The sequence below is a fragment of the Ctenopharyngodon idella genome, chromosome 4 (genome assembly GCF_019924925.1).
Source record: "Ctenopharyngodon idella isolate HZGC_01 chromosome 4, HZGC01, whole genome shotgun sequence".
NCBI classification, from domain to species: domain Eukaryota; kingdom Metazoa; phylum Chordata; class Actinopteri; order Cypriniformes; family Xenocyprididae; genus Ctenopharyngodon; species Ctenopharyngodon idella.
This window is the reverse complement of record NC_067223.1, coordinates 20,021,422-20,048,440: the sequence shown is the minus strand read 5'-3', so window position 1 is coordinate 20,048,440 and position 27,019 is coordinate 20,021,422. Positions and strand designations below refer to the sequence as shown.

Here is a 27,019-nt window from a genome sequence, read left to right as displayed (position 1 = left end):
CGAATCTTCCTGAAGCAGTGTTTTTGTCCGGCTTCTCCCCCACCACAGCACATGGTGAGTTTTTAGATATATCCCTGGTGTAATTCTATGCACATTCCAATGTAATTATGAATAACATTGTCAATTGTCTGCCATCAGAGCCAACAGATGAAGATCTGCTTCCGACACCAGGGTAGAAAGGCAGTGCTGACAGATAACCTGCAGATGTGGTGGTATCCTCCCCAGTCACATCTGCAGTATCATTAGCCTTCAGCGTCACTGGACATGTTCTTCACTTGGCCGCTGTGTTTGTGGATGCTTCACAGGATGTGGTCATGCAAGCTGATCTGCAGCTCGCCAAACTGCAGACGGGCTTGTGGGCTCTACAAGGTGGGTGCTGAATTTACGCTGGTACTTTCTGGTAACTGAATACCAGGAGTGTCAGCGCTGCCATAAGAAGCTGGCAGCGTGGTCCTATGACATTCTGGACCACACGATGTTCCCAACTATCCTCACTTACTGGTGAGTCAAGAAGAAATTGTTCTTATTATAGCCAAAAATACATAGGCAGGAGCAATAAAGTACTGAAATGTTACACCGTTAACTAGGCTGGAATGGTAATAATGTAACCTAATTACTAACACAATACAAAACAGCTCAAAAGAATATCACTGGAATGAAGGTTTATGCCTGGGCAGGCACTTTAGGACCCGCGTTTATATTAGAAAAGCTTTCCAGCGCTGGAGAGCGCTAAGTGGGATGGCCTGAAAACAGACGCGGAGGCTGCTTTGATTCTTTCTCATGTGAGTAACACTGGGTTTTGATTGTCTGGAGCTGTTGTTCTGTTGGCGACTAACAACAAACACTTTGTATTTACTCTTATGTACTGTACATTCATTTTTTGTGCTTCCTTGTCGTTCAACTGTGCTTTATTTTTCGTGAAGCATTTTGTTTCGTGAAGCATTTGATAAACAGATTTGATTCGCGTGTAGTCGGACCCTTGAACGTTTTGAGTTTACTCGCTTCAATCGCGCGTGAAATTCACTTCACAACAGATGCGAATTCGCGTCATGGAGGGGCTTCTGCCAGGCGGCTCTAGTCTTGTTGTGAAATGGCTGATATGGATTTTGTTGAGAGAGTAGCTGCGCTTTATGTGCTATGGAAGGCTGAAAAACGGCATAGACTCGTTCGCCGCCGTGTCTGGGTCCATCAATATATATATAGCTCAAATTGAGTAAAGAGCGTTTTTTACAACTTACCAGATTGTCTGACCTCCTCACTCACTTTCTTCCAAGCAAGATCCTTTTTATTCCTGTTTCTATAAAAGTACGAAGATGTATTGTACAGCTCCGGGTATCCACATACAGCGATGATGATTTTGTCCTCCATTGTTGTTTCGGATTTCTGCCTCCGCTCGCTACGTCGTAATCACGTCACTACTAGAGCAAGCTCCTGATTGGTTAACGCGGCGCGAATATTCGCCAAAGTTCAGATATTTCAACTTGCCTGAAACGCTCAATTCGCGCCGCAGGATGTCTATCGCGTCTTTGCATTGACTTAACATGTAAATCACTCACGCTTAACGCTTCATTCATGGTGTGAACGCACCATTAGAGAATGAGGTGTTTAGCGTCATTGTTAATGCATTCGTCTCACATGTCCACGGCGATCGGGCCGGGGTTTGAGACCGACTCGGAGCAGGGTGGTTAGGATTGGAGTGTGAGTTTTGGCAAACCTAGCAATGAAGAGAGGGATGGGTTTGTTTGATTTCAAATATCAACAATGTCCAACAGCGTTGTTCAAATTCTACTTAGAGCACCTTTAAAGGTACTTTAATAAACTTTGCCTTGGTTTGACTGTGTTTTAACAGGTTCTCTTGTGATATACATATGGCAAATTATGTGAACAGCATAGTGAGGACTGGATGGAGAGATACCTGCAATACCTCTCTGTGTGTGACCGGTTTCAGGGCACCACCATGCGGCCCATCACACCTCCAGCACCCATGCTGACTGTACCAACCGCCAATTGGCTCCTCTCTGTTCACACAGAGAATGTTCAGCCCTGGTACGGTGAGCTCAAAGCCAGCGTCACCTCTGTCTTTGGGTCCATCCTGAAGATGGAATCCACAAAATTTTAAATACAACTGTACATATACATTTGATCCTTAGTTAGTAAGGACCACATGCATATGTACCATTTGTATTAAAAGATCTGCAGGTTATCTGTTTGGAGCTTATTGAATTTTCTGTTTTTCAACAATAGGTGGCCAAAAAGCTGGCAGGAACTACAGCTGGGACCACAGAGCCTGGGTCACCAATGTGGGCAATGAACACAGACAGGTCATCAAGGCCGTGCTCACCTCACACGAGGGTCAGAGATTGCTGCCCATGACTACAGTCCTAGTGAAGAGGTATGACGGAGATGTATTTGCTCCCCCCAAACTCCTTTATGTGGACAGAGACTGCTGCTCTTCTGTGGGCACATCCAGAGCAGCTGCCATCTTCAGCGGCTGGAGGGATCTGGAGAGCCTCACTGAAGCGACAGAGCAGCTAATTGGAGAGATGCTGGAAGCCTTCAAGGATGCCAGGGAAACCACAGGCATCCGCCATCTGGGACACTCAAAGACGCAATCTTCCTTGCATCCAGACCCTCCTGGAGTGCAGCTGTACACCCAGGCAGGAAGTATTACAAACGGAGGGCTCACACTTCCTGTCTACAGCTGTGCTTATGGGTCCCTGGAGTCCTTCCACAAGCACTTCATACTCGGTAAGATTATGCACATCCACCTCAAGGTGTGTTTTCGTGATGATTCATTTCATGTTATTTAATGTTTACTTTTTTATATCAGGAATGAGCGCTAACCTGGAAAATTTCCAGGCTCATCTGTTTGAGGGTTTGGAGTGGTGGAAAGAGGACCGTGCTGCTGCTGCCGTCATACACGAGGCCCCGTCGTCACCGCACTGCTACAGTACCTCATTTCAGCAAAGTCTCAATGAACTCAGTAAGCATCTTCTTGGCTATAGTCTTGTGCAAGACTATTCCAAGCCAAGACAGTACACAAGTATGTGTCTATAATGCCCTGCTTTGTTGTTTTCTTTGTAACGCACAGACTTCTGTTCTAAAAAAGCTTTCTATTTAATTTTGTTTTCTCAGGTGAGCTCATTAGGTTGGAATACCTGTCCTGGGAGTTCTGGGAGAACTTTGAGCAGGGCCCAGATGCCCCACACAGAATCCCAGACAGCTTGTGGGATGTAGAAGATGAGGGATTTGGAGATGAGGAAGAGGAGAAGGATTTCCCCTCTTTTCTTTGGTGTCCACCAAGGAAGCTATACACTTGTCTCAGGATATACCGTCACCCTCTCAGTCCTCCCAGGACCTGCCACCTAAGCCCAAGATGATGTACGTATGAACCCAAACATCATTTAGCTTGCCATCACTTGGAGTGCATTTTCATTAACTTCTTTTTTCAGTATTTTTTTTTCTTTCAGGCAGTATGTGCTGGCTCTGAGTGTGTCCTTACCTCAGATCAGCATGGTGCCTCGCACCCCAAAGGTCATTAAACAGTCCTAAATTACTGTTCTTTATTTTAGAACATGTAAATCATCTCGAACAGAATAAAAACGAATTTTGCATACATAAAACGAAAACACAGCTTTCAGTAGTGATGGCGGTTTGCGAACGAATCGTTCTTTTTAACTGGTTCTTTTTAGTGAACCGGTCGAACCAGTTCACCAAATCGGACTGAATCGTTCCAAATAGTTCGCGTCTCAAGTCAGCACTGATCCACAATTTTTTTTAAAGTTACTCACTTTCGGACATTTCTGACAGTCCCTCTGACCCGAAATAAACGAATATCCTGGAGAATATACGTTTTACGTTATTTAAAAAATCCACATTGTTTTATACATATTTTGGACAAAGGGCGACGCCATTTTGTTTAGGTGCGCAGTCGATGACGTCAAATGGTTGCACTGATCGCGGCTCCGTTAACTTGAGCCCACTGTCTCACAACAATGTCTTCTGTTCAGCCTTTTCAATCTGAGCCAGAGCACGAAATTAGTGAAGATGAAAACATCGAAGACATTAATTATGAATTATATCAAAACAAAGACGATCAGAGGGTTGAGGAGGTGAGAGTGGGGCAAAATGGAAGTGTCTCTGTGGCAATTGCTTGCCGATGCTAACCGAGAGGGACAGTGTTTGCTGGAAGGAGATGCAAGTTCTCGCTGGATCTGTTCAAGGTAAGTTTATGGATCGATCTAATGTTGTATGATTGATGTGTCACTTGCTGACTGAATAAACGAACTGACGAATCATCAGGTTCCTCCACGAACAAGCTTGAACTTCCCCAATCGGTGGCTGCGGCGTCATGTTTACATCCTATCAGGATGGCATTGTGTTGTGGTAAAAATAGCAACAGTTAACGCCAGTTGCTTGCAGAGTGCAACCATTTGACGTCATCGACTGCGCACCTAAAGAAAATGCACTGCCCTTTGTCCAAAATATGTAGATTTTTTTTAAATAACGTAAATATTTCATGGGGTTAGATAATGGATGTCTACAAAAGTGCTCACTACGTCCACTGCTCTTCTCCAGGTAACCTAAGCGAATCGCCGTACTTGACCAAGTGATTGCGTATAAACTTCCCAGAGCCTCTACAACATGGTGGAACTTCCGCAGTCGCGTTGTAAACACTGTACGAACACAAGGATGACTTTTTAAAGTGTTTTCAGATCGTCAGAGACTCCCCAACTGTCAGAGAAGCAGGGGGCTTTGTGAGAATGACTGAAGACAAGGCTTTCTGTTTTTCCCTGGCATTGTTTCACAAGATCATGCCAAATGTAAACATGCTGTTCAACCAGCTGCAGAAGAGGAACCATGTTTCAAATAAGCAGTCAAAAAAACATGCAGGATTTTTCACCATTTTTCTTGTACATAGATGTCCTCTGCCTCATTTGTTTAAAGTTATGAGATCTATTATGCAAAATTCACTTTTGCATGGTGTTTGGACATAGATGTGTGTTGGCAGTGTGTGTACACAACCACCCTATGATGATAAAATCCAACCACTCCTTTTTATTTTAATCCCCATAAATCATAAGCAGTGTCTCAGAATAAGCCGTTTCCTGATCCCTGGCAATGTGATGTCACATTAGCCACAGGCCCCGCCCACGAATGTTGACAGACACTGCCGTTTTAACATAGAACCGCCCTGAGCGAGTTCACAGTCCGCCATTACTGCACTGACGAGAATGTCTCCCAAGTGTTTTAGGTGTTCTGTAGCTGGATGGATTAATCCACATAGCTCTCTCCATTTACTCCTGAAACCTGAGCCGCTGAAAACGAGGTGGATTCATTTTGTTTTCAAAGAAAATGCTCCCTCAACTCTACCGAAATTTGTTTATGTCTGCGCGAATCATTTCACACTAGACTGTTTTGATAACGAATGTCAATACGAAGGGACAATACAAAACATACAACCTCCAGAGTGATACTGGATATGGCAGTAATGAAGGTTAGAGCACTTTATTACAGTTCATCTGAGTTGATTTACGGATGTAAAGTTTACCAGTTTATTAAGCACCACCCGAAAAGGCATAAGGTCTTTATATATTTGTTTACTGTTAGTTGTAACTAGTGTTTCTGTGTACTTCACTATGTATGTTGATGATAATGCGAGAGAGAGAAAGTTTATGGATAATATTTTAGTGTTTTAAGCTCTTACAGTGATTTTCTAGAGTGAAAACAGACGCTTCATATTTTATGTGAAATACAATAAACGTTATAAATCTCATAGGTTAACTGACTTGTACTAATATTGTGGATAAAAACAAGAAGACAACGTAAGTTAGAGCCGTAATTAAACTAAACTATACCTGTTCTATCTCCATGCAGCATATATTCGCAGTTTCTGACATTATAGTATGTCCTGACTGAATCCTGACAGGGGAGAACGAGCTCTTGAAGCTCCGCCCTCTTTTGGCCGAGCGCAGCAGCTCATTTGCATTTAAAGGGCACACACTGAAACACACGTTTTTGCTCAATCCCAAAAAGTGGCAATTTTAACATGCTATAAAAAATTATCTGTGGGGTATTTTGAGCTAAAACTTCACATACACACTCTGGGGACATCAGACTTATTTTACATTTTTTAAAAGCTTCAATTTCCTGTGTTTGCAGATTATGTTTGGATTCTTGATACTCCCTCAGCAGTTCCCTCTGATGAGTTAAGAAGGTCTGAAGGTCAAGACTATCATTCTTCGCTTTCCTCTTACTTGCATCAAAAATACATTTTTGGAGATGCAGGCAACACATCAGTAACAACACATGATTTTCATTCTGGGGAAGTTTAGCATTACTCAACCTCTGTGCACCTCTATTATAATGTTTTATTGCCAAGTAACTGATTTCTTGTTCTCACAGGCTAATACTGGTTGCTAAGCCTCAGTTCTCAATAAAATCATACTGTTTGATATGCTAACAAACAGCAACTGGTTTGAATGCTCACTTGAGTCTTCATTGTCAGCAGTGGATGATTCAGTGGTTGTTTAGTTCGGAGGATTCATCTGTGTGTTCAATAATGGTCTCTGTGGACTCAAATGACTTGATTTACAAGACTGGAACTCAGACATGTGCCAGGAATTTGATCCCAATCTTCACACTATAAAAATGTCATTTTCTTCACCAGATCTGCCACTTTGACGCAGAATATCACACATTTTATGTAATTTTGGCGCAGCTTCCCCACTCCTGTTGAATCCACATTAACCCTTAACCCTCATGCATTGTTTGATTCTTGGGGAATTGTGCTGAATCCAATTAGGGTCAGTTTGACCCGGACCATACAGGCAGTGACCAGAAATCACACTATGAAAAAAACATACAATCAGGTACAAATAACTAACTTTTAATATCAATACTTTTCACGATTGACAAAGAATAAATAACTGAATTTATGATCTATAAAAATGTTTTGAACCACCATTTTTAAAACTGCCCCTCTTCGACACCGACGGGACACTTGCCATTATACTTTTATAACAATATTATCTTATTCTAAACCTAAAGTAATCTTGGCCCTGTTTACACCTGGTATTAAGAAGTGTTTTGGTTGATCGAATCACAAGTGGATGATGCTAAATACAGATGTAAACAGGTTTTGAGTTTGAGTTTTGAGTTGAGAAACAAAGTTTTGAGCTTGTCCACTTTTGACCACTTCCAGAGGTAGTCAAAAACGCATTTGACGCTCATGTTGTCAACAGTGTTCGAATAGCCACAAAAGACAGGCTACTCTCCGTCTACTGACGCAATAAACATTACATAATCCATGCAAAACAGACAGGATTTAAACTTCGCCAGCTGAAGCCATAAGCTTGGGTTGAAGATGAACGTGTTAAGTACAATGTTCTCTTAACATTTCTTTTTTTTTTAACACACACACACACAAGCTGATTGCTCTTTGTATGTTTTCCCATCATCTCCAGTTGAGTTCATATGCAAACTGCACGCTGTTATTTCGCCTATTAGATCTAAAAAGCCCGTACATTTACACCGTCCCCTCAAAGGCATCAGGACAGAAGTGGTTGAAAGTGGACAAAGAGATGGATTAAAACACCAGTAAACGAGTATTTGTGTCTCTCTCGTCCACTTGTGATCCAATCGACCAAAACACATCTTAATACCAGGTGTAAATACGGCCCTTGACAAACTATATATAAGCTTTCAGACTTGATGACTGATTTTCAAAAGAAATGACAGAGCAATAGAGAAATAGTGATAGATTCTTCATTTATGATGTGGTGCCAAACTATAACACGTGCTCTGATTCTTTCCGTATGTTTTTTATGTGTTTTAGGGATTTAATTAAAATCAAATATTTTAATATTATGGCCCAAACTAGTTCTTAATAGGATGTCTACTTCATAAATATTTTGAAAAGTATGGAAATATATGGTTCAGATCACTCAAACCATATATGGAAATCGAGAATTACCGCTGCAGTCTGGATGTCATCTAGTGGAAAAGTTTGGTACTGTGCACAAAAAAATCTTACTTATATCAACCTAAAATTTGGCACAGAACTTGTTCCGATATTTAGCTTTGATTTTCTTTAGAGTTGAACATGTTTTGTAAAATATATGGTAACACTTTAGGCCCCATCCACACGGAGACGAGTTTAGCTGTATACACAAAAATTTTGTATCGTATAGGCGTTTCGTCCAGACGGATTCGGCATTTTCAGAAGGTGAAACCGCTATTTTTTGAAACCGGGTCCCAGAGTGGATAAATAAAAAAAAACGACGCCCTTTGCGTTTTCGTGTGTACATCCAATCCGTATATTTTGTGAAACGATTATGTCATCACCCCACGTGTCGACCCTAGTCAGACACCGATAACAGCACAAAAACAGCAACAACAACAATAGCGTACTAAACGCTTGCGTTCGTGCTGCAGAAGCTACCGAGCCTAAAGCTTTATTAAAATAAAGCTTTATTTCGAAGCTTTACTAAAGTTTGTATACAGCGCGCAAGGTTTATGCGCATGCTCCAAGTCTTATTCTTTGTTTTTAGTGTATCTCTATTGCAGAATTACAGTGCCACATACTGATCTGGCATGTATACTACATCGTTTTGAGTCGTTTCAGTGGTTTCGTGTGTATGCAGATATTTCTTGAGACGAGGGAAAAAAAAGATCGGATAGGGTATGCTCTGGCTTCGTGTGGACATAGCCTTAGAATACTGTTCCATCATTAATGAATAACTACACAGGAACAAATTATTAACATTAGCATTATAAACACTTTAGTAACTACTATTAACTAACAAGAAACTGATTAATGAATTATTAAGTAATAGTACCCAGTTGAAGATAGTAGTTCACTATTAGCTAATCAGAACTACTATATACAGGTTCATAATTAACATGAATAATGTATAATTAATTCTAAAGTGAAGATCATGGTAACCCACTAGTAATGACTGAAGTATTACCAAATCCTTAAGAAGGAATTACTAATTATTTGGATCAGTATTCAAATAAAGTCATTGTAAACTTTTGAGGGTTTTGGATAGTAATGACTCAAGCGTTACAACATCATTCTAAATGGAACTACTAATTATTTGGATCAGTATTCTAAAGTGAGAAACATGATAACTCTCTAGTAACTACTGAAGACATTGTAAACTTTTGAGGTTTTTGTACAGTTTTGGATAGTAATTTCATCTGATAGATTTATCTAAGATAAAATGTTATGTAATCTAAAAAGCACTAAAATGTTTTTTAAAAAAAGACACCAATGTAGTTATTCAGTTAGAATTAGTTTAATGTTGATACAGTTCAGTTCAATACTAGTGTAGACGTTGCTAGTTACGATTCAGCTGTAAAGCAGCTCTACTTGTTTGTAAAACTCATTCCACACTGGCTACGTTTACATGCAACTAAATAATCTGTTAGTAATCGGATTGACAACTCATTAGGACTGAAAAGCCTTCATGTAAACACCATAATCGATCCGATTGAGCTCGATCTGGATGAAATTTCGATCGGGTTGGAAGGGTTGCTTTATGCCTTTTCTAATCCGATCAAGAGGCATAAACGCGCACATCAACCCCATCACTTTATTTAGCGTTCATGGAAACACTACGTTCGGATTCATTAATCGGTATGAATAAATCCCGATTGAAACAAAAGTTGAGCATGTAAACATAGCCACTGATGATATATAAAATTGTTCCCTCGAGTGAATTGCCACGTGTTACTGGTTTCCTTTTCGGTTGAAACATTTTCTTTGAGTCCACACTGTGTAAGGGTTCCCTCCGGTGTGAATTCTCATGTGGACTGCATGGAAGAAACAAAACTCTCAACACTGTTGGCAGGTGAAAGGCTTTTATCTTCTGTGAATTCCTTTTTGAGTGACACTTCTTCCACACTTTGTTGGCATGTATAAGGTTTTTCTCCACTGTGAATTCTCATGTGCCAGCTAAGGCTTCCTTTATGAACGAAACTATTTCCACACTGTTGGCATGTGTAAGGCCTCTTTCCAGTGTGAACTCTCATGTGGGCATTAAGCTTTCCATGTTGATCGAAACTCCTTCCACACTGAGAACATTTGTAAGGGTTCTCACCCGTGTGAATTCTCATGTGGATTTTAAGGTTTCCATATTGGGCAAAACTTTCTCCACACTGTTGGCATGTATAGGGCTTCTCTCCAGTGTGAATTCTCATGTGCCTGTTAAGGCTTCCTTTATGATTGAAACATTGTCCACACTGTTGGCAGGTGAATGGACACTTTCCAGTGTGAATTCTCATGTGGACTGTAAGGTTTCCTTGTTGATGGAAACTTTTTCCACAATGAAGGCACGAGTAAGGCTTTTCTCCAGTGTGAATTCTCATGTGCCTGTCAAGACTTATTTTTCGAGTGAAACATTTTCCACACTGTTCACAGGTGAAAGGGCTCTCTCCAGTGTGAATTTTCATGTGGGATTTAAGGTTTCCACGTTGAGCAAATCTCTTTCCACACTGAGGACATATGTAAGGGGTCTCTCCAGTGTGAATTCTCATGTGAACATTAAGGTTTTCATGTTGAGTAAAGCTCTCTCCACACTGTTGGCAGATGTAAGGCTTCTCTCCAGTGTGAATTCTCACGTGCCTGTTAAAGTTTCCTTTTAGAGTGAAACTTATTCCACACTGAGGGCATGTGTAAGGCTTTTCTCCAGTGTGAATTCTCATGTGCCTGTCCAGACTTATTTTACGAGTGAAACTTTTTCCACACTGTTGGCAAGTGAAAGGGCTCTCCCCAGTGTGAATTCGCATGTGGACTTTAAGGTTTCCATGTTGAGCAAATCTCTTTCCACACTGAGTGCATGTGTAAGGGTTCTCTCCAGTGTGAATTCTCATGTGAACTTTAAGGTTCCCGTGTTCAGCAAAACGATCTCCACACTGTTGGCATTTGTAAGGCTTTTCTCCAGTGTGAATTCTCATGTGCCTGTTAAAGTTTCCTCTTAGAGCGAAACATTTTCCACACTGTTGACAGGTGAAAGGCTTCTTTTCAGTGTGAATTCTCATGTGAACTTTAAGGTTTCCATATTGAGCAAAACGCTCTCCACACTGTTGGCATTTGTAATGCTTTTCTCCAGTGTGAACTCTCATGTGCCTGTTAAAGTTTCCTTTTAGAGCGAAACATTTTCCACACTGTTGACAGGTGAAAGGCTTCTTTTCAGTGTGAATTCTCATGTGTACTTTAAGGTTTCCTTGTTGATTAAAGCTCTTTCCAAACCGAAAGCAAGTGAAATAGCTTCTAGTTCCTGTCTTTTTACCTTTTTTTCGTGTTAAAGTCTTTTCAGTCTGTGAGCAACAAAAAGATTTTTCTCCATTTATGAAATCATTAAGATTCTCATATTGATCTTTCTCTTCAATTTCATTGAGTTCTTCACTCTCCTCTTTCAATGCCATCAGGTCTAAGGTGAAAAAAAACATAAGTTAGCCTCAGTTTAATGGCACAATAAAACAAACATCAAAACATTAAGATATGTAGTGCATACATGCAAACAACATGTATGCTAGATCACATACCAAAGGTGTCCAAACCTGTGGAAACTTTCCCCATTACACCTGCCAGAAGTTGTCACTTATAAAACCCCCTTTCCAGCAGAAATTAGCTCCAACTCATCAAACACATCTGAACAAGCTAATCAAGGTCATCTGTATTACTAGAAAGCTAAAGGCAGGTAAGTTTGATCACTGTTGGAGCCAATCTTTGCAGGAAATGGTAGCCTTTAGGGCCAGAGTTGACAACCACTGCTCTTCACAATATTAGTAACTCTTAACTTTCTTTAGAGCTGTCAATTAAACCCTTATTTAAACAAACAAACAAAAAAAAAAGCACAGTTTGATTCAGGAGATATAGTTGATTATAGACTGATCTCAATTAGGGATCCTAGCGATTAATCACAGAGAAGTTAATTGTCAATAATAATTTAATTGACAAAAATGATCTATGGTCGATTAAGCAAGATTATCATTAGTTTGACTAGTTTTGGGGTGTGTCACGGCCTCACACGTGACATGATGAAAAATAGACAAAATATTAATTCATTCCTACAACTTAATTTGTGGCCATGACCCACGATACATTAATTTTGTTCTCTTGTTAAAGGATTAGTTCACTTTCAAATAAAAATTTCCTGATAATTTACTCGCCACCTTCCGTATTCTTCAAAAAGCTTACGCTGTATGTCCTACACCTTCCCTATCCAACTTACAGAAAAAAACTGAACTGGCGACGCGTTCCTTCCGTAAGTTGAATAGGGAAGGTGTAGGACATACAGCGTAAGCTTTTTGAAGAATACGGAAGGCGGTCTGGCAGAAGCACTTGTGAGGCAATCATTTGTGTTTATAAAACATATACATTTTTTTTTTTTTTTTTTTAGAAAACGACCGATCATTTTGCTAGATAAGACCCTTATTCCTCGGACATGGACATCTTGAATGACATGGGGGTGAGTAAATAATCAGAATTTTTATTTGAAAGTGGACTAATCCTTTAAATTAGGCAACAAATTGACTGTCAACTGTATGTGAGACGGAGCGGAATGCGTAAAAAAGAAAAAAGTATACTGGGGCCTTTATGCGCGCATTCTCTCTTTCCTGGTGAGTACGATGTGTGAATATAACAGTATATTCTCCTATATTTCTGAACGTGGACAATTTGCCTCCAAGTCAACACCACACCGTGTCTGCACTATAAGCAATATATTGCAAAACTGTCACCTGGCTGTTTAAAAACAAGCAGGAGCAATGTAGTTTTGACGAGCCACGCACCTGTATTACAAACATATTTGACAAGACAGACAATGAAGAGCAACAGCAGTAGAAGTGTGCATATGTTGATACTTATTCTTTATACACATTTGTCTGGCTTATTACTCATCTCTAAAGTCCTCCAGAAAGTTATTAAATCCCTTCATATGAGTTATCTTTGAAGGAATCCCACTAATTGTACTTGTAGATATAAAACTAGATCGTCTTCAAAATCACTTTTAACTGTGTCTAGATCGTATTCTGAGTTTGGCAAAACAGCCTTTTCATCTTATTCTCCTAGGATATGGAGTATTTTGATGCTAGAAGTGCTCCCATCTTTAATTATTCTTATAGTGCGTTCACACCAGACGCGAATGAAGCATTAAGTGCGAGTGATTTACATGTTAAGTCAATGCAAAGACGCGAATAGACATCCTGCGGCGCGAATTGAGCGTTTCGGGCGTTTGACGCGCATAACGCGTGATTCTCGCGAGTTGAAAAATCTGAACTTTGGCGAATATTCGCGCCGCATTAACCAATCAGGAGCTTGCTCTAGTAGTGACGTGATTACGACGTAGCGAGCGGAGGCAGAAATCCGAAACAACATGGAGGACAAAATCATCATCGCTGTATGTGGATACCCGGAGCTGTACAATACATCTTCGTACTTTTATAGAAACAGGAATAAAAAGGATCTTGCTTGGAAGAAAGTGAGTGAGGAGGTCGGACAATCTGGTAAGTTGTAAAAATTGCTCTTTACTCAATTTGAACTATACATATACATATTGAGACTACAAGCTAGCTAAAGCCGGCAAATTGAGCTTATTCGCCGTATTTTACAACTACTTTCCCGCTGATGAGTTGATGTGTTTATTCAGAGGAAGTGTGCAGAAACGAGTCTGGAGCCGCCTGGCAGAAGCCCCTCTCATGACGCGAATTCGCGTCTGTTGTGATGTGAATTTCACGCGCGAATGAAGCAACTACACTCAAAATGTTCAGGCGTCCAACTACACGCAAGTCGCGTCTGGTGTGAACGCCCCATTAGAAACCTTTTGGAGACTTATTTGAAAGAATCATACTGCATTTTTATATACATTTTGTTATTAAGAATTGTAGTTATGAGTGTTTTCTTTCTTCTTCTTCTTCTTGTATTTCTTGTTTTGTGTCTTTGGAATTTTTTTTTTTTTTTTTTGTGAAACTTTGTGTGCTGCTATTTTGGCCAGGACTCCCCAGTAAAAGAGATTTATATCTCAATAGGATCATTCCTGGTAAAATAAAGGATAAATAAAATAATAATAATTTACAGTGCAGTACAAAGTGTTTTCTCTGCACTGAGTAACTTGAACAAAAGACAGGTTCTCTTGTAATTCGACATTTTTGTTTGAAACGGCTGATAAATAAAACAACTAAAAAAGAAAGCATTTTGTATTATTAATAAAGTAATCGGAGGACAAGATGGTGCTCTACTTTGTTCAAAACCAACATTGGAACACTCCTCGTACAATTATAGTGTTGTTTGCCACAATTAAACAATAACACACTGTAATATTTCACTGTATTATTATTAGGGTTGCAAAGGGGCGGAAAGTTTCAGGTAAATTTCCGGAAACTTTCCACGGGAACTTAACCTGGGGAATTTTGGAAATATTCCAATTTGGAAACTTAACAGGAATTTATGGGAATTTACGGGAATTAATTGGAAATTTTGGGAAATTTATACAGATTTATAAAAAAAACAAAACAAATATAAACATTTTGTTTGGTCATAACATGAAATAAGTTATTTATTTTTCACATTCAATTAATTCTAATTTAGTAAATATGTAAATTAAACATTTTCTATTGCAGCAATTGTTATTTTTATTTCAGTGTCTACAAATCAGTCTAATTTTGCTGATTTGATACTTATTTGTTATCATTGTTGGAAACAGTTGTGTTAACATGTTAGAATGATTTCTGAAGGATCATGTGACACTGAAGACTGGAGAAATGATGCTGAAAATTCAGCTTTGATTACAGAAATAAATTATATTTTTATGTATATCAATTATTACACCATTATTTTAAATTGTAGTTATGTTTTACAATATTAGTTTTTTCTGTATTTTTGTGTATATCAAATGTGCATGTTACGGACTGGGGGAATGCACAGAGCATGCAGGGGGTGTGGCCTCAATATCCCTGCAGTAAGTAGTGTGCTGTGTGAATGTGATTGAGGAATGTGCAGGGTAAAAATTCAACTAAAATTGCATTAAATATGGTTGTTTTAATAAAAATTTTCCTGCAAGATGTTTTTTTCAACTACATTTAAATACCCTGTTATAGGCAAACCTGTAATTTTGCAAATTCCCTGTTTATTCACATTATTCCTGTTAATTCCCATATATTTCCGTTAATTCCCATGGAAAGTTTCCAGCTTTGAAAATTCCCGGAATTTTGCAACCCTAATTATTATTATTATTATAAAAATGATTTTTCATAATGATGCTAAATTTACAACCGAGCATAGTAGAATTAAGTCTATTAAGTTGCAGTTCGTTATAAAATTAGTGCTCACTGGTGGTTTTATTTGCTCATCAAAGCCCTTTGAATGATGAACAAATGTAGACAATAACTCAACCAAATGTAAAGATAATCACTCACATTTCAAGGTTTGCCTTATGAAAAATAAATGTTCTTGTTAGATACTGTTGCATAATTTATTGATAGAAAGTAATGGTTTTCATTGTTTTCAATTTAGAAGTAGATATTGGGTTTAATGTCACATTTAGTTTGTGGCTACTTCTGTATAATTTTTTCTTAATTTAATGTGAAGTCGTCATAATTAATGTAATGAATCGTAATAACGTGAAAATAGGATCTTCTCAGGTTCACTTGAAGGCAGCGTTAGTATTTGTCTGGTCATGTGATCTCAAGATGTCTGTCCACATGAGACGACACACTCCATGTCAAATAAACCCACTTTAATTATGACACTCATATGGCATTCTTCAAAAATATTCATTTCTGTTGAGCTGTTCAGCTTTGAGAATGAAAACCAACCTGTTTGTTCCTCAGTATCTTCTTGTTTCACTCTGAATGTTTCTTCAATCTTCATTTCTTCACTCTCCTCTTTAATAAACACCACCTTTATGTCTTCAGTCTCCTCTTTAATAAACGCCATCTTTATAATAGTGTGTCACGTGGATCTCAGTCCTGTTTAAGAGGAGTATAATTAACAGAAAGAAGAATAAATCTAAATCTGTGTGTCTCAATCAGCTTCTAGTTCAGTAGTCGGCGCACTGGCAAGGGAGTCAGTCAGAGTGAGAGTTAATTAAAAAAATAAAAAAATACTGTCATGAAAATATTTGCAGTTCGTTTGTAAAAGTTGTCATTACACGTTTGTGTTTGTTGTTGTCGTTCATTTACATTGTTTTGACCATCACGTCTCGCTTAGAATCACGCTGAGAAAACATGAATCATTTTGAAAAGCATTTGGTTCAATTGACTCGGAGTTTAAAAAGCTCAGTTTCTCCATCACTACATAACGAATTCATGTATAAACTAATTCACGATAAAGGGAGAGAAATGAGACGCACCTTTTGTGTTATGCGTGTGCTAGATTTACTCACAAGAAATAACGTTCATTAATGTTAGATTAAGCATTACAATGTCACATTCCCAAATATACAATTAATTCTGCTTCGCTTGTAAAACATTAAAGTTCATTGCCTTCCATCGGTTTAAACACTTTAAATGCTTAAACACAAACCTGTCTGCAGTCAGATCACAACAGATGGAAGAGAGCGTCGCAGCTTTATGACAGTACACCACAAAAACCAAAATAAAAGTCCTTTTTACACGCCACTGTCTAAAATCGCAAAGGTACATAGAAATTTACATATGACAGTATATACAAATAATAAAAGATATGACATAAATTCAGAGTTGAATATATTGGTGAAAAACATGTTTAAATGTATGTTGTTCAATGATATGCTGAAAATATTAGGAAACTAACTAAAGAGTGAGAGAGGAAAAACTAATGTTTGGGTGAAGAAACCATTTTATACCAGATATAAATTAGATTTAAAATGCAAATGTAATAAAAAAAAATAAAAAAAACATTAAAATGAGTGTACAAATTCATAAAGCAGAGTTCATACTTGTGTTACTATTAAAACGCAAAAAGTAATTGTTTTTCTCATTTTAAAAAAGTGAATCTCTGAATCTACTTGCAATTCTAAATTTGATCTACTGCGCAGATCCATTTGTCTTTCTCCAATCTCCAAGTATTAAACAGCGACACCATCCGCTCTAATATCAAGCATAGCAAAACGGTTCAGTTAATGAGCAGCCATTCAAATTTCATTGTTAATTTACCCACACCCTTCCAACCTAACCAGTCTGTTTCCTTGTTTTTAGCCCAAATTTTAATTTTCTGCTGATCCCCTCTTCGTCAACGACAATAATATTCCCATCTCTTTTGAAACATTGGTTCCAAAATGCTTTCCAAACAGATCAGACCTGTCACACATACACAATTCAACAATGTAGTTGCTGCTCACTTGTACTGCATAAATCAATAACTCCACCTGCTCTCCTCCTTTCCTCTGCAATTGCAATTTTTTTTTTAGCATGCATCAATGCTAAATTTCCTAAATCATCAATGCTAAATTTCTCCTAAGGTATAGTTCCCCGAACTATACCTTAGGAGGTTGCTTAAGGTATATCCTCTTAAGTGCAACCTTACCTGGTGCTGTCGATGGCGCTGAATTGGTTGATTTCGATGACTTGAGAATCGATAATTCACTCTATACAGGGGATGCTTCACTGCGTTATATGAGAAAGCAGTGGTCTTTATAAAATATTACTTCTACACTTCCTAAATCAAAATGAAAGAAAACAAAATACAGTTTAAACTTACCCGACTCCCTAAACCAAAAACAGCATGAAAAGATAAGAAAAATAAAATGGCTTCAAATCCCCTACATCCCTTAACTTGGCAAAACTTATTTACAAAGTTATTTACAAAAGATATATACAAGTTCGTAGCCAACAGTTCAAAATCAGAATCCAAAATCGGAGTCAATAGGGCATGAGTTAAGTTAACAAGAAATATCTCAGGTACAAAATTGCAATTTCAAATAATCACTCACAATCTCTCTGATACGACACTGTAGACTAGACAAAATGATGACGATACGAAGCGATAGTGACAATAAATCACCAGATGACACAATAATGGCAGAGGTTGAGTGTTTGGGGCGGTCCTTAAATCTGGATCAGGTGTAGAGGAGAATTAATCACAGCCTCCAACAATTTTCCATGAGGAACAGCCCAACCGGAACACAAACATGTACATACACAGACACAGAATGGAATAAATGAGCAAATGACTCAGGAATCAATCTTAAGATGATAATGGAGTTTACTCTACTCCAGTCCGTAACACCAAAACATTAGCAATTTCTGCACAACATACTTGAAACGTCATCTTCAAATCTGTAATATGGTCAGTAGCATGGGAAACAGTTTCCAGCTGATGATAAGTGAGGTTTATTTGAGGTTGTTCTACAGTTATAGCTGGGATCTGTTCATTTTCAGCTGTGGGCAATGACTCAGTGACATGATGAGCCAGGAGTGTGTTTAAATTTTCACGTCTATAGGGATTCTCTTCAAACACATTGTTGATGGCTGTGCTGTCAGTTCCCAACCTTGAGAGCATTCCCTCTGTCCATATTGAAGTCGTTTTATTGTTTTCTGTGTGCAAAGCATGGCGATTACACGTTTCTTTAAAGTGCTGTAGTCAAGTTTGGATTTGTGGAAACTGTGAATGTCATTACTGAGTTCCAGAAGTTCAGAATCCTCACGACTGTAGTACATGCAAAAATAAATCCCTCCACAAACGCTCTATTCTTTGATTGTGGACATTCCCCAGTGATGTGACTCCAGCGCCCAAGTCCTAGTACAAAATTCATGAACAATGCCACTTTTAAGTTCTCACCACCATGATCTGACCTTACCAGTACAGTGCTGGAATAGTTGTCAGTGTTGCAATTTAGGTATGTGATTAGCCACGAATGTCCATCAATGGCATCATGAATCACAAAGCCCCATCTAAAGTATTGACAGCAATAAGTTAGAGTGCCAACCCCGCACTGCTGCCTTCAACCTCGTACTTGGATATTGTCAACTATTTTGTTTATGGTATAAGTTTGTACACCTGTGAACAATTTAAAATCGATAAATCTCTTGAAGCCCTAGAGCAGGGTTTCTCAACCTTTTGCCTACTGCGACCCACTTTTTTTTTTGTAAACCAGTCATATGAACCACTAAGGCTGGAAATTAATAAATAACTGAAATGCCTCTTTAGACCTAGGCTACATTATATGCTTATTATAATTAATTTCCGCGAAAACACACAAACACTTTCAATAGTTAGGCAGACTATGAAGCAAACTGTTTTATTTATTTTTACTCACGTTATTGTGAAATTTGAGACTGCCACTCTGAAATGATGATATCCAGACGCGGTGGAATTGACCCTTTGCCGGGAGTTTGATTGACAAGTGATCTAACCAATCATAGTGCCGTTTTGTCCGACAAAGCAGTCAGAAGTTAGAAGATTAACCTCGGTGGATTTGAACTTGAAAAATTGTGTCTTTCCGCATTTAAAACAACATTCATTCTCATGTCCATTCATGTTTATTTGATGCTATAAATTAACTAGTAGAAAGAGATGATTGGTTCACGAGCCACTTGAGCTGAGGCACTACAGCAATCTGTCACGACACAAAACGGTTTTTATTATTCGAATTTCTTTAAAAAATTACACAATTTGAAAGCTGGGACTTTGTTTAATATCATAAGTAACCTGCTCTGTCGTGTTGTCAGTGTCCTCTTTGCTCGGCAATGTATTTTTCACTCTGTGTGGCGTGACAGCGCCATGGCTTGTCGGACAAAGCAACAGTAACTAAGGGGGACGGGTCTTTGTGAAGGGTGTCGCACACAAACTAGCTGTTGTCAGCCTATTCCTGCTTTTTGTTTTCGTTGCAGTCATGAAAATCCCGACTCGCACAGATAGGTAGTGCTAAATGGTAAGAGAAACTTTGTTGCACAATCTGCGAGTTCTGGATATTCACTGCCTTAGAAGTGGAAGGAGTTTCCGAATCTTCTGCTTTTTTTCTTTTAAAAAACGGATGCATTTTGTCAAGCTAACAGGCCGTGGCTGCGTACAGTATAGTAGGTCTGGCATAGCAATGCATTGCATTCTCCTGTGTCGTCGTTACAAAGCAACGGGGTAAACAGCTGCTAGCATGTGCAACATTACCTAAAGAGAGTAGGACCTTGTCCAATAAGAGCTGTTCACAGCAGGGATAAATTATTGTGATAGGACAGTTTAGAAACAGCGTTAGAAAGTTACGGTAATAATGATTCAACATGCAACATTCGAAAATACAATTCGTTAGAGGTCACTGTTTAAACGAGCCTTTTGTGAAGCGCACTTTTACTGGTTGTGCCAGTGTAACACCTAGAACACAGAGAAAGTCTCGCAACCCCCTATAGAATGATGGTACCCGAAAGATGGTGAACTATGCCTGGGCAGGGCGAAGCAGGGAAAACTCTGGTGGAGGCCCGCAGCGGTCCTGACGTGCAAATCGGTCGTCCGACCTGGGTATAGGGGCGAAAGACTAATCGAACCATCTAGTAGCTGGTTCCCTCCAATGAATCTTAGCCGGAGATGGTGGGGCCAGTGCAGTCACCAGGGTAGTGGTCGATCGGCCAACGCACAGTGCGGTTGAGTGAGTCGAGTGTCGGTGTCAGGACCCCAGAGTATGGGCTATTCTCGAGTCTTGCCAAACTCTCCATCTTGAGCCCGATAACTGCAGCTGACAAAGAAGGCAGTGGTGGGTGAAACTTGGTTAGCGCTATATATTCTCAGACATGCGGCACCAAGGACTGACGACACCAAGTCTTATACTGGAAAAATGATTGATCCACAGCTCGACTCACCCTCTGTACTATTGGGTGTTCCATAAAGGTGTAGTCTGAGGGCTCAATTTTTCAAGCCATTCTTGTAATGGCATTCGGACAAGTTATGGTGGCATAGGTATTGGAGGGCGGATACGGTGCTACCGGGTGACGGCCTAACCAGTAGACAGGACTCGGATATGAACAGACCAAGACTCAGAGATTCCCTATGGTGCGGTGAAACAGCTTACCCTGGAGGGGGTTAATCCTCCATTAAAAAGTATGTCTGTTACAAAGAAGCATAAACTCATGCCGGTAGGTACGTTGCCCGGATTACCAAGGTGCCCTGCGGGAGCCTCGGGATTGGGTTCCCGCAGTAGAGCAAGATCCCCCCAACGTCCCTTGGCCAAGGACGATGGCGGCGTAGGTGGCCAATCGGTTATCGGACTAAAGCCTGGTTGCGAATTACGAGACTGCTCGGTGGTGCTGACTCGGCTCCAAGGGGTGCGAGTAGGAGACAGAGTCCCGCAAAAAGGCTTAGATCCCTAACTGCAAGGGATAGTGAGAATCCGTCTGAGCCTATGGCAAGTTCATCTCTTCCTCCAAATCCAGCCCAACCTGCCAGAGGGTGGCCTCCTTATGCTCCATAAGGAGGAAGCCCGCAAAATGGTAGACAAGAAGGGGGATGATGGCATGGGTTATACTTACGTGCTACAAGCTTGGTTGGATGGCTGCAACCAGCTACCTGAGCTGGTTGAGGCGGCAACACAAAGGATGCTCCAGGGATGTGTCCCGGGGAGAGAGTCCCAGGCCGAAGGCTCCTGATGGAGTCTAGGCAGCCCTCGAACGGCAGGCGGTGCAGACAAAGTCTCACCCGGTGTAGTGGGTTTAGCGCTTGCCAGTTCAAGTTTCTGAAGGACCCAGCCCGCCTTGCGGAGGAGGTATTGGATGGGAAGACACAAGGGCGTTGTCCATTATCTCCTGACTTGGTGCACAGCTCGTTTAAGGATAAGTGGGAGTCCCCCCCCTCCCTTTAGCGGGCTGGGTCAATTTAGGGCAGAGGTGAATGCTGACAACACTCACCTCGTAGGGGCAATCTCTCAGGGCGAGGTCCAAGAAAGTCTCTGGCAAGCTTTGAACGCTTCCGCACCGGGCCCAGATGGGATCGAGAAACAGGACATTCTCGATTAGAACCCCAGGTGTGAGACCCTCACCCGTCTGTTCAACATGAGGTGGTTCACAGGAATCGTGCCTACCCGCCTGAAGAAAAGTCGTACAGTGCTAATTTCGAAGGCATCTGACCCAGGAGCGGTCATGGAGATTGGCAACTGGAGGCCAATCACCATCGAGTCAATGCTTTTAAGGCTCTTCACTAGGGTGATCACCAAACGAATGTCGGAAACGTGTCCGATTCACCCTAGGCAAAGGGGATTTCATCCTACCCCCGGGTGTGCGGAGAACATCGAGGTACTGCAGGGCCTCATTCGCGACCCACTGGTTGAGAAACACTGCCCTAGAGGGCAGACCATAAAGGGACGTTGCTTGTATAAACTGAGACAGTACAGTGCTGGCACAGTTGTCAGTGTTGCAATTTAGGTATGTGATTAGCCGCTAATGTCCATCAGTGGCACCATGGATCACAAAGCCTCATCTAAATTATTGATTGCAATAAGTTAGAGTGCCAACCCCACATTGCTGCCTTCAACCTCGTACTTTGATATTGTCAACTATCTTGTTTATGGTGTAAGTTCGTACACCTGTGAACTATTTAAAATTGATAAATCTCTTGAAGCTGCTGACATTTCACCAATGGCTGGGTACAGGATTTATTTAGATTACGACCGAAGGACTACGACAACACAGTAGTAACATCAAAGGCAGCTTTGCTCTTCAAGTTGGAGGCAGTGGTCAGATGCTGGGAGACAACAACAGTGACTGGCCAACCTGCATATTGGATGATACCAAGTAACAAATGTGGGAGCAGAAGGCAGGGCACAGAATAGACTTCACTTCTGCAAAATCAAAAAGAAAGTCTCTTAATAGTTTCCTGGATGGTGAGTTAGCGAGTGTGCCTGTTTTAAGTACTTCATTGAAGACCTGTAAGTTCAGCATTGCTACACAGGAGCAGTGGGACTCATATCTTGCACAACTGCAGAAAGTATCTCCAAAAGCTGCAATTCTGTCAACTTTGCCTGGTTATTGTGATGCTTTTGCAGACCCAGTACAGTTGTTCTAAATACCCGATTTTCTGTGGTGCGACACTTTTTAATAACGTTAGTATAATGACACTGACACATATACTGAATCAGGTGTTTTTCTCAGGCACTCTTTACTTCAACTGCGGGCAACAGAAGTGTCAATGCATGTCTTTCAAAATAAACGTCTTGTATCTGAAAAACATAGAATTGTGTTTGTTGTTGCCGTGGCTCAAAAAGGACGTAACGAAAATAGGTACACACGAGAAAGCCAAAATAAAACACATTTATTAACAAAATAGAACTTATACAGAAAAAAAATCAGGAATCAGTAGTGTAAAGTTAAATGAATACATGAAAGTGTTGAATGTACAAAAAGAAACAAATTTAAAGGAAGCCAAACGAAATCAAGGCCAATGTGGAGCTCTCCTGTGGCCTTCCATCCTGCTCCTTTAAAAGGCCCAAAAGGAAGTCTAGGCTACATAATAACGTTATTTTCTCGCTGTCATTTTCACGCCGCTTATATTTTAAAGTTAAACATTGCTGCCCAGTAACACTGACCTTTAAAACATAAATATATTATATTATTAAATATAAATTATATATAAATTATATTAAATTATATTAAATATATTATTGCAAAACAATTTTAAAGTATTTGCCAACATATGAATATTTAATAATTATTTACACTGATTATTCATTGTATGAACTGAAATGGTGCCAAGATTTAAAGGGTCAGGAAAACACATAGCCCAGCATATTACGTCTAGCAGTACCGTCGCAAGGGCTGTGGCAAGTGTGCGACTGCACAGGGCCTCTCGCCAAAGTTAAGTGACAGCTGACTTGATGATGTAAAGCCAATAGTTAAAGTTCATGTTTTTGTTCTTCGAAACACTATAACAGACATAGCTAAAAGTGAGACTGTGTATCATGACTGTTTTAGTCAGTCAGTGTGGCATCGCACTTCAAGTTCGTAGCTTTATTCGGTCCATTTTAAATTCTGATTTTGGCCGCCTCTGGAATGGGTCAAACCATAGACATTACCTGAGAAGTTAAATACGCTAAAAATCCGCGATCAAGAATGTGCATTTATTGCATGGACGGAGAAACCATGGATGCCTGCAGGATTTCATCTGACGGTACGCACAAAAGGTTTTTATTTAACACTAAAATGTTAAATAAGCATATACATTCTGACTATTACCAAAGATTACAGAATAACACAAGATGCATCACTCGTATTGTTTTGAATGGGAGAAAGTGCAACTCTCAATATGGCGGAATAAGTCCCGCCTTCTAAATAAGAGCCAATCGCCAATTGGTAAAGTTATCGCATCACTGCAGCGGCCATTAGAAGCTCCGGTCCCTATAGAAACAGTCAGATGCGCACTTTCTGTAGATCATTATCTTTTTTAACTCTTAATGCACTGACAATTAACTGAATATTAACCAGAAAGCAAAAAAATAAAATAAATAAAATTGACTGTTTAAACTGCATTTAATAGGTTATCAGAAGTTTTAAAATAACACTGATTCCTTATCAAAACCATTTACTTCCCCATTGAATATAAATGTTTTTTTTTTAATAAGTAAGCTATAGTCAGTCAGCTAAGAAAGTTGCTAAAAACTGTTTTCTGTGCACACAATTGCACTAAATGTGAACCATACAGGCACAATATAATAAAACTGCACACACATTACTGCGCAATTTGAAAAACTGCTTTTAACATCTTTATATAATAATTCCTCTGAAATGGAATAACTTATCATAGAATAACATAACTTATCGAGAATAAAAACTTTCAAAAAAATCTACTTAATGCTAATAAGTAAACTCAGCTAATGTCAATGAAAATTAATCATTCACTCTGAATATGAAGAATTCCTTCTCAAGAATTCCTTCTCAATGTGAGTTAACTCAACTAAACATAAGTTAACTCAACTTGAAGATAATCTTTGTTTCAACTCACAAATATTCAAGACAATGCATTATTTTAAGTTTAAATTTTAACTTAAAGTAATGTCTTATCTTGATTGACTATTTTTGAGTTGAAACAAAGCTTATTTGCAAGTTGAGTTAACTCACATTTTTAAGGCAGCTGGTGAACTTACATTTCTAAGTTTAACCAGCTGAAAATGTTTTACAGTGAGACTAATATTGGCAAAAGCCTGTTTCTTCTCAGGACGCACAAACTCCGCTGCCTTAACCATACACTTCTTAATGAATTCTCCCTCCAAAAATTGCTTTGATGCTGCAGCGATTTCATTGGCAATCAAATAGCTGGCCTTTACAGATTCGTCAGTCCCTGTTTTTGTTTTTTTTGTGAACAGTGATTGCTGTTTTTTCAAAGATGATTCTAGCTCCTTACATTTTTCTATTCTAAGCTGTCCAGTGTACTTATCATATTTCTCCGCGTGCGTCTCGTAGTGTCTTAATGTTGTACTCCTTCACCACAGCCACAGGTTTAAAGCAGATTAAGCACACAGGTCGGCCATTGACATCACAGAAAAAATACGTATCTTTCCATTTTTCATCCGTCCTTCCAGGTCAATTTTTGGCATGTTTAAAATTAGAAGTGATTGCCAAATCAAGCATCAATTACGTGTTCCACATTTTGCCACCGCTTTATGACGCGCATGTGTGTTATGCCCCAAAGTGTAATATCAGCGCAATTAAATAAAATAAGCAATGTTAAAATAAATGTAAAAAAAATACATAGAAACAAAATAATGCAATAAATAGATTACTGAAATAATGCTTTATTTATTATTTTATATTATTGTAGATCTAATCATTCCCCGGGCTGGATATGACACCTTCGAGGGCCATATGTTTGACACCCCTGCTGTAGACGCTTCTCTTTTTAACATGATAGAATATATTAATTTGCATGTCTGATTAGTTGTCCGGTTATGCGCAACAGCCATATGGGAATTTGTATAAATAGGCTATCTTGTTTGCATGATAGATTTTGATCAATCGTTACATCCCTGACGCCACAATGGCATCATCAGCACCAAAGAGACCAAAGCTCGAAACTGAATATGTGGAAACTGTCGTTGGTTATATCCAAAATGTGACCGACTTGAAGACTTCGCGAGTAAAAGGAACAAAGTACTTCAACGCAATTCTGCAAGTAGTTCGTGAAGAGTACCCCCCACCCCCAAATAGGTTGAGGAGGTGAAGGCTACGATGTCCTGTGCGGGCGAAACACTGACGTCCTAGTTGTGGAAGATGTTGGTTTCCCACAAAAAGACCCACCATAGAAATTCCATAAAACTGTGGCTGTCCTTCAAATGGGCACTAAGAATCCGTTGAGTTTTTTTCTTAATAATTGCTTCGCATTGATACCCTATCAGGGATGGTGAAAAGAGTTGAAGTGAAGATCTCGGCGATGCGGTCACTGGCAAAACAAGTCTAAGAATCATCGCTGCGAGAGATGTAACATACTTCAAAGAGCGCCTACTTACGAGCCAACTGCATCAGCCAGTTTCTACGTGTTCGCTGCCGCCAAATAGCGAAAAGTCAACGTGAAGCGGTCTTGATTGAGGGTGATGCACCTACTAGAAGATTCTCAAGATGTCGAGGATCATTTTCTTGACTCAGAGCCTTATATATTTCAAATGCAAGACGTCGCTGTTGTTTCAATAATGAAAATCGCTGAATCCAAGACTAATTCCGATGGTAACATACCCGAGTCTGCTGAAAAAATGTAAACAACTAAATCTTACTTGCTTTGTTCATAGTTTTATCGCTTTGGTATAAGACATATTGAGTGTTCGTTTACATTTGATTAAACTTGTTTCTGTAATAATTGATTGTTTGCTTTATTATAAAAAAATGTAGGCCTACTTCTATGGTTACAGGCTACTTCATTTTGTTGATATTTGCATGTAGGCTAATAAATGAAATCGTAATTCATATCTGTTTCTTTGGCCATAATTTCACAGAAATAAATTTACTGAACTGCAGGTGTTTTGTTTGACACTGTAAACCTGGATAAGTTATACTAACTCAAAATATTTGAGGCAACTGATTATCTCTATTTTTTTAAGTTTGCAAACTTAAATATCAGTAAGCATAGCTA

The 27,019-nt window shown here is 39.5% G+C and overlaps 1 protein-coding gene across 1 annotated transcript in view; it reads right to left on the bottom strand.

The window, feature by feature from the left end:
- Positions 1-17,198, bottom strand: part of LOC127511450 (oocyte zinc finger protein XlCOF6-like) — an 832,024-nt gene extending 814,826 nt beyond the window's left edge. Inside the window, exons 1-3 of the mRNA XM_051892262.1 lie at positions 16,532-17,198; positions 15,823-15,975; positions 11,354-11,438 (exon numbers count right to left, since the gene is read on the bottom strand). Of these exons, the coding sequence (XP_051748222.1) occupies positions 11,354-11,438; positions 15,823-15,943 (206 nt within the window). The 5' untranslated portion in view covers positions 15,944-15,975; positions 16,532-17,198. The remainder of the gene's footprint in view (positions 1-11,353; positions 11,439-15,822; positions 15,976-16,531) is intronic.
- Positions 17,199-27,019: the final 9,821 nt, after the last annotated feature.